General features: G+C 50.3%; 1 protein-coding gene across 1 annotated transcript; it reads left to right on the top strand.

The window, feature by feature from the left end:
* Positions 1 to 2292: 2292 nt before the first annotated feature.
* LOC118713054 (mitochondrial 2-oxoglutarate/malate carrier protein-like) lies at positions 2293 to 4076 on the top strand. The gene has a single exon (XM_036427410.2). It carries the CDS (start codon positions 2325 to 2327, stop codon positions 3270 to 3272), a length of 948 nt encoding a protein of 315 aa, XP_036283303.1. The 5' UTR covers positions 2293 to 2324; the 3' UTR covers positions 3273 to 4076.
* Positions 4077 to 9011: the final 4935 nt, after the last annotated feature.

The following is a 9011-nucleotide window of genomic DNA, read 5'->3' as shown; positions in this document are numbered from 1 at the left end:
TGAGAAGGGAGGGGCAAGGCTCCACCAAGACTTTTAGAGGGTTGGGGGGGAGCGGGCTGGAATTGGGCAACTCTCAGCCCATGTGTGAACTGTCGCCACAGAGAGCCCTAATGTCTGAGGGCCTGAAAAACCCCAGTGAGACCCCCAGCCTGGAGGAGGCTTGGGGGGGGGGGGGGCTTCTGGGAACCACAGGCAAGCCCGCCCTGCCCCACCCAGGCCCAGGCAGGTGCTGGAATCCATGGGGTGCACTCAGGTACGTAGACGTCCAGTGAAAAGGCAATCGCAGGAGTAGCCCGGGCCTGATTAATGCACCACGGCCTTTGAAAAGATTAATGTGTGGACAAGGGGAAACCAATGAATGTAATTTATTTAGACTTTCATAAAGGCTCCACACTAACTGCTATTTTTAAAAGTCACCGTGGAGAATGGGTTTTAAAGGGCCAGTGAGCTTTTTGAGAATAATGCCAACACAGACACATTTTCCTGCTGCCACTGCCATCAAGTAGAGGTGACCGCTCACCGTGACTCTGTGTGGCCATTTCTAAGCAGACCCCTATCTCCTGTCACCCTCCTCCAGAAGTGACATTTTGCTCTTTCCCTTCTGAATTCCCATCTGGTTCCTCTCTTACTGAACAAATCCTACCTTACGTGAAATTACATGTCTCATTCCCAATAGACTGGAACCTCCTCAGGACAGGGAAGAATCTTACCCACTTTCGTGACCTAGATCCATGATTGGCAAACTGTGGCTCGCAAGCCACATGTGGCTCTTTGGCCCCTTGAGTGTGGTTCTTCCACAAAATACTATGTATGGGTGCGCACGTACAGTGTGATTGCAACTTTGTGGCCCATGCACAGAAGTCGGTTTTCGGCCTGGGTGAGTCTGTTTTGAAGAAGTGGCATTAGAACACTCAAGGAGCCAAAGAGCCACATGTGGCTCGTGAGCCGCAGTTTGCCGACCACTGTTCTAAACCAACTCTCAAAAAACGAAACGTGGCTTAAAGAGGCTCCTGCAAAGGATTCACTGATTGAAGGTAAAGTTAATAATTTAAGTACCAGTGAACAAGGATTCTCTCCTGAACTGACATTCCACATACAAGCTCTTTGTCAGCCACATTATGAGATCAAAACAACCATTTAATCAGGCCTGACAAGAATTCTGCCTAAAGAATATAAAATTATCACCAAATCTTTTTGCAATATGGATTTGCATACTCTGCTGTTAATGTTGAATCTTTATAGTTCTCCTTGTCTTGATATATTAATGGTAGTAATACATTATACAATTTATAAATAGATATACACACCTTGGAGTATGTATGTAAATATATATTCATATTACATATATAATACATATACATGTTCAGAAGATTGGGTTTATTTATTTGCTGTGTTTTCTAATTGAGGTGTACAAGCAAGACTTTGGAAACTGATTTATTAAAGAATAAAAGAGGTCCATATAGCAGAACTTGGGAGAGGGGAGGGCAGTGTTGAAAAACTGGAGAGGTAAACAGGGAATATATTCTCAGCATACTATTTATCATAGTATTTATAATTATTTAATTTAGGGGTTCTTAACCCAGTATCTAGAGTTAAGTTATACCCAACAATTTATGTGTTCTGAGTATTTTGTAGAGATGATTTAAAATCTCCCCACAATTCTCTAAAGGTCTATGCCTTAGTAAATATTAAGAACTATTGACTTAGCCCTAGCCAGTTTGGTTCAGTGGATAGAGCATCAGCCTGCAGACCAAAGGGTCCCGTGTTCAATTCCAGTAAAGGGCACATGCCAGGCTTCGGTCTTGCCCCAGCTGATCAATGATTCTCTCTCACCATTGATGTGTCTATCTCTCTCTCCCTCTCTCTTCTGCTTTGAAATCAATAAAGATATGTTTGTTTGTTTTTTTAAAAAAATAAATCAATGGAAAAATATCGTCGGGTGAGGATTAGCAAACAAAAAATAACTATTGATTCAGTTAACGGTCCACCTTTTCCAACTAACCTGTGTTCCTGCTGTCAGACTCTCCTCTTTATCACCAGAGGAATGAAATAGGGCCTCAATAACAATTGAGGGAATTAGTGATTTACCCATTGCTTTTTCTTCCAGTGCTGAAAGAGACAAAGGAACCAGAAAACTGCATGCAGACAAAAGTTGATTCATGGAAAGAGAGTTTTGTAGATTTTATTAAATATTTTTTTTATTTTAGGGAGCTGCCGGCCCGTGCGCATGCGCGCGCCCTCACCCCTGTTGCGCGTGGTGTCACCTTGGGCACGAGCGGGACCGCGCACGCGCACACGGCACCATCCAGGGCCATCGAGTAGCGATGGCGGCAACGGCGAGTCCCACGGCCGGCGGGATGGACGGGAAACCCCGGACGTCCTCTAAGTCCGTCAAGTTCCTGTTTGGGGGCCTGGCCGGGATGGGAGCCACGGTGTTTGTACAGCCGCTGGACCTGGTGAAGAACCGGATGCAGCTGAGCGGACAAGGAGCCAAGACGCGGGAGTACAAGACCAGCTTCCACGCCCTCGCCAGCATCCTCAGGGCGGAAGGGGGGCTGCGGGGCGTCTACACCGGGCTGTCAGCCGGCCTCCTGCGCCAGGCCACCTACACCACCACCCGCCTCGGCATCTACACGGTGCTGTCCGAGCGCCTGACCGGGGCTGACGGCACCCCGCCCGGCTTCCTGCTGAAGGTCGTGCTGGGCATGGCGGCGGGTGCCACGGGCGCCTTTGTGGGAACCCCCGCCGACGTGGCTCTCATCCGCATGACTGCCGACGGCCGGCTCCCAGCGAACCAACGCCGTGGCTACACCAACGTGTTTAACGCCCTGAATCGAATCGCTCGGGAGGAGGGGGTCCCCGCCCTGTGGAGGGGCTGCATCCCTACCATGGCCCGGGCGGTCGTGGTCAACGCTGCCCAGCTCGCCTCTTACTTCCAGTGCAAGCAGTTCCTGCTGGACTCGGGTTACTTCACTGACAACATCTCGTTGCACTTCTGTGCCAGCATGGCCAGCAGCCTGGTCACGACGGCCGCCTCAATGCCCGTGGACATCGTCAAGACCCGGATCCAGAACATGCGAATGATAGACGGGAAGCCGGAGCACAGGAACGGCCTGGATGTGCTGGCGAAGGTGGTTCGCTACGAGGGCTTCCTCAGCCTGTGGAAGGGCTGTACGCCATACTACGCCCGCCTGGGCCCCCACACCGTCCTCACCTTCATCTTCTTGGAGCAGATGAACAAGGCCTACAAGCGTCTCTCCCTCAGGGGCTGAGGCGGGCGAGGGGCCTGGAGCCGGTGTGCTGGGCTCCCCCCTGGCCCGCTGCTCCTACAGTCAGTGTGCCCCTGGAGGGCCTGGACGGCTGCCCTGGGCCCCTCTATTTATTCTCCCTCCACAGTGTGCTTCCTTCTTCTGCGGTAAAGAGGTTTGGTCTGCCCTGCCCCTGCTCCAGCTCACCCTGCTTGTCCTCATCCTCACGACCTCTCGGACCCTGGCTGTGCCTTGGAGGAAGCTGAGAAACTCCCTGAGAATTTCCAGCCTTCTCTTGGGTGTTAGTTTCAGGACACATAGGACAGCAGAAGATTCCCCTTCTCGATAGGGAAACCAAGGCAGAGCTGAGGGACTAGAGGGAGCAGAAGCTGTCAAGATGGCCAGAGGGTCTGCAGTGAGAGGACATAATAAACTGGATTTCCTCCACTTCACCGAGGACATCATCAGTGGATTGATAACATTACCATCAAATTTGATAAGTTGTGAGGGCTGGATGAGGAAGAGATGGGACAAAGAAGCTATGCTCTGGAGAACAGAAACTGGGGTTTTTAAGAAAAACTATGAAAGAAAAAGCACCTGCTGGCTTTATGAAAACGTGATGTACATCAGTCTCATCGTGGCAGCTGACTGGGGGAGGAAAACCAAAACCCAAGCACAGTGTCTTGCTTCCCAGCCACTTGCCCAAGAATGCGACAGATACACACAAGTCGGCACAAGTCAGCTCACATAATCCCCAGGAAAGCCTCGGTTCTGGTGACTGCTTCTGTGGCCCAAAGAGGGAGGGAATAAAAAGTATGAGAAAAGAAATTTTTATTTTATTTTATTTACATAAAACGTACTGTGTGCAGACATTAGGTTGAGCCTTTTGGCGACATTAACTCATTCAATCCTTGTAATCTGGGAGGAAGTTTCTGTCCTTGTCCACTTTCTAGATGGTGAAGCTGAGGTGCAGAGAGGGTAAGTGGCTTGCACAGGGTGTATAGCTAGTAAGTGGCAGAAGCAGGGGCCAAACTCAGGCAGTCCAGCTGCAGAGTTTGTGGTTGTGAACACTGAACATGGCAAGACCTGTGTGTCGGCTCACATGGTCGGAAGGTCAGTGTCACCAGAAGGTGCTCAGCAACCTGACCTCACAGACACCTGTCATAACCTCTCTCGCTCCTTGGCAAACAAAGAACACCCTTCAAAAGGAAAGGCAGGCTTACATTCAAAGCACTTGGGTTCATTGGGCCACGAATGAGCAGGCTTGCATGGCTTGCAATCTCTCCTTCATAAGATAGCAAACTGCTCACAAAGCTGCGGTATTGTATTTAACATTTTACTGTTGGAATTCTCAAACCTATTCTAAGATATAGAGAAACATACAGTGAACTTCCACGTACCCGTCACCCAGCCCCGGTAATTATCCACACATGGCCAATCATGTTCCTTCATCCTCTCATTCACACCCCCCAGGCTATCATTTTTAAGTAAGTTTCCGATATTACGTAATTTCATAAATGGCCTTTAAAATATTGTATTATTCACTTAGAAACTGTCTGGGATTGGAGTCCAGAGACCTGAGTCTGAGTTTTGCCTCTATAATTTTCCAGTTGCGTCCTCAGGCAATAACTTCTTTGGGCCTCAAAGCTGCAACATGTGAGTGATATGATAGCTGCTTCACAACATGGTTTTGAGGATTAGATAAATCAACACACGTGAGAGTAATTTTAAACTGTAAGGTCCTGATGGAGGCTCAGCATCACTCTGTTTCCATTTTGCCCCAGCCACAAGGTCTGTGATTGCTAATTTTATGTGTCAACTGGACAAGACTGTGATGGCCAGCTGAGGTGTTGCTGTAGAGGTAGTTTTTAGATGTGATTAACATTTACAATCATTTGAGTTTCATTAAAGCAGATTACTCTCCATCATCTGGGTGAGCCCCATCCCATCAGTTGAAGGTCTTCACAGCAGACAGGTTTCCTGGAAAAAAAAGATTCTGCCTGAGTTTTCAGTCTTTGGACCTGAGACTGGCACGCCAGCTCTTACTCAAATTCCCAGGCTGCCATTCACCTACGGACTTTGGTCTTGCCAGCCCATCCATGATGTCTGGCTTCAAAATGGGATTAGCCAATGGATTGGAAGGTGAATGGAGAGAGGGGTTGGGCTATTTATTCCCATATGCTCCCCTGGTAGATGGTCCAGGCCACTGTACTTCTCTCCCAAGGTGGTCCTCTCCACCGCCCAGCATAGTACTGCATTCGCTCCTCCCCTCCCAGTGATCTCTCCCCACATTGTTCCCAGCTCTAGGCTATCCCTGGCTTTCCTCACAGGGAACCCACACTTTTGCAGATAGTCCCTGTGTTACGCTTTCCTCCATTACTCAGTTGGAGTGCTCCATCTGTTTCCTACTGGGATGCGAGTGAGGCTGGAGAAAGCAGCTGAGCACAGACTCCATAGGAGGTATGTGGATTAAATACATCCGCTAAAGATTCCACTGGGAAACTTCAAGTTCTCCTCAGTAGCACTTTCCCTGAGTCCCCAGACTGCCATGCTCCAAGCTCTCTGGCCCTGAGAAACTCAGATAACGCCTTTTCTGCATCCTCCATCTCTCCTCCGAAAGTTCCCAAGCAACTGCCCTCACTCAGGTCCTTCAGGTCTGCCTTTGACCCTTTACTGCATAATGGCAGCGGGGTGGGGGGCGGGGGGTGAGCCAGCTCCTCCCTTCCCCCACAGTATCACTGCACCCCCTCCTTCTACACCACTGGCAATGGCTTTCCTGGCCTTGCTCCTCTGGGAACCACTAGCTCCAGACTCTGAAACCAGCTTGTGTACCTTCCCTCACACACAGGCACAAACACTCCGGTTATTTAAATTGCTATCTCGCTTGCTCCTCTCCTGGGTGTGGTGATTCGCCAATTGGGTCTTTTCTGCAGCAACACATACTTCGTTTCCACCCTGAGGAATAGCCTTTCACTCCCCCCACTCGGCCCCTAGCGTGGCGCCCAGGAGCCCTGGCCCCCATCAGTACTTACAACCAAACCCCAACTATTAGCAGTGTGCGTTGGAAAGCACATGCAGTTGTCACCAGGAGCCTGATACCATATTCAAAGCTCGTCACAGCCTGGCTTCCCTTGGCAGCTTCCTTTGGAAGCTAGAAAACCTTCCTTGCTTATTTATACCAAAGATAAAATAAAAATAAGAACTTGACCTCTGTTCACCAGCCACGACAGCGTGTGTGAATTTTGCCTTCAATAATTAAAAAATCCGAATACACGACAAAGCAGCCTTTCTGCCCTGCTCTAGCGAGAAAGATGTCTCTCCATGCGACACGGATACATGTAGCCATGTTGATGTCCCCTGATTTCATTAAAATGGGAGTGTGTGTGTAGTGTGTGTGTGTGTGTGTGTGTGTGTGTGTGTAGCCATAGGAACAAACTCCAAAACCAAAGAGCACAAAAGCGGTTTGAAAGCTGAGGAAAATGGCCTCAGGGTTCAGATGGCAGCGAGCAAGTGAACAGCATCTCCCTGCCAGGCCCCTCGCTGTCGGGAACATGGTTTGGAGCCAGCTGGCCTTACTGCTGTGGGAGTTTATAACTCAGCTGGCTAATGGCCCGTGGGCATCTATAGTACTGACCCAGAGCCATCATTCAGCCGGGGCTCTGACATCCTCTCCCACTCAGACCTCCGCGAGGCGGGGGCATCTTGAAACAGGGGACGGTCCCCTCAACAAATCCACTCAGCCTTTGTGGCCAATGAGGCTTCTCGACTCAGTCGTGGCAGAAAGGAGCCTGGGACAAGGAAGAGAGTCCCTGGGAATGGGGCCCAGAGTGTTCACAGCAGGAAGCTGGGCATCCAGGCCCTACTCACCCTTCTCGCTCAGCATGATCCCTGACCTGGCCAGATCCCCACCTAGCAGCTCACTCCCCAGCTGGCCTGACCCCTCGCCAGGTCTGAACTCCCCCTCCCCCCGCTCACTCCTCACCTAGAGCAGGTGGCAGGAACCAGAGTCCCACACACTCTTTGCAGTTTGTAAGGGGAGAACGGCTTTTCTTAGTCCTTGTTTGCCTCCATTCCTTGGGGACCTCTCAGAAGCAGTAGGTGAGAAGTAAAGAAATATGCCCACATTGGCTGCTTCTGGACACCATGCATTATCCTGTTTGTTCTCTAAACCCTTCCTCTAGAACCTCCCTCAATGGCTTTCCTTCAAGTCACCATTCTCTTCAAACCCAGTCAGAAAGAGGGTGTTGAACAGCCCAAGGAAAGAAAGGCTTTTACATGGAAATGTTTGTCTTCCATCTTGTCTCTCTGGAATGAGATGCTGGGCCACGGTGAGCGTGTCTGGGAGGAGCCCCGTTCTTCCTCCCTAGCCTGTCTGCTTCTCTTAGGAAGGGCCTGAGGTTGGGGTCGGGGTCAGGGTCAGGCGGGGTGGGCACTGTTGGTTACTGGATGATGGCGGGATGATGTGTAACCTCTCTGGGTTTGCAGTTTGTCCATCGAGAGGACAGTAAGACCTAGTAATGGGTACTTATGAGGACAAGGCAGTTACGTGTCTAAGGAAACTCGGGGCAGGACTTGGAAGACATGAGGTCTCCCATCACACAGACACCATGCCACCTGGGCGAACCACGGGCAGAATTTACAATTTTTTCCAGACCAAACACAGCTCCAGCAGGGACAGGGTCACCATGCTCTGGTCTTTACGTTTTGGGGAGTGAAGCAGGTTGGATGATGGCCCCCTAACAATACCCACATCCGAATCCCCAGAACCTGTAAACATGCTGTCTTACGTGATGGGTTTTGGATGGATGGTTTAATGAAGGATGGTTTAATGAGATGGGGAGAGTATCCTGAACTAGCCAGGAGAGTCCAGTGTAATCACAGGGGTCCTGATACGGGGAGAGTCAGAAAAAGGGTCACATGACGATGGGAGCAGAGGTCAGAGTGTTGCGGGCCCAGGACACAGGAATGCAGGTGTGGGTTGCCTCTAGAATCTGGAAAAGGGAAAACAAAATGGCACAAAACACACACACACACACACACACACACACACACACACACAACAACAACAACAACAACAACAAACTAGATTCTCTTCTAGAGCCTCCAGAAGCAACACAGCCCTGCTGGCCCATTATAGACTTCCAGCACTGTAAGAGAATAAAGCTGTGTTGCTTTAAGCCACTGAATTAGTGGTAATTTGTCGCAACAGAAAGCACAGGGAGCAACTGCATAGAAGAGAATATGAAATCGTCGGAGAAGTGCTAGGCTCTAAGCTAACCTCTCTGCAGGACTGATCCTGAAGACAGGGACATGATGGAAATCTCATCAGGGAACAAGCTTTGCATCTCAGCAGCGTGCTCAGAAGGCAAGGAGGAATAAGGAGGGTTCTTTCCCCGGAGCCCAGCCACCCGTGGTGCAGAGAATTCCTTCCCCATCGACTGGGTGTGGCTTATGTCACACTTGAGTAGTCAATTCCTTTGAAGCATAGCTGTTCCCACAGCCTGATGAAGCGTGGGTACAGACTAGGTGCTCTGTGAATGAGTGTGAGATTAAAGGAGTGGGATGGGATGGGATGGGATGGGATGGGATGGATGGGATGGGTGGGATGGGATGGGATGGGATGGATGGGATGGGATGGGATGGGATGGGATGGGATGGATGGATGGGATGGGATGGGGTGGGATGGGTGGGATGGGATGGGATGGGATGGGATGGGTGGGATGGGATGGGATGGGATGGGATGGGTGGGATGGGATGGGATGG

Source organism: Pipistrellus kuhlii, unplaced genomic scaffold, assembly GCF_014108245.1.
Source record: "Pipistrellus kuhlii isolate mPipKuh1 unplaced genomic scaffold, mPipKuh1.p scaffold_m20_p_10, whole genome shotgun sequence".
NCBI lineage: Eukaryota > Metazoa > Chordata > Mammalia > Chiroptera > Vespertilionidae > Pipistrellus > Pipistrellus kuhlii.
This window is presented reverse-complemented; position numbering and strand designations above follow the sequence as displayed.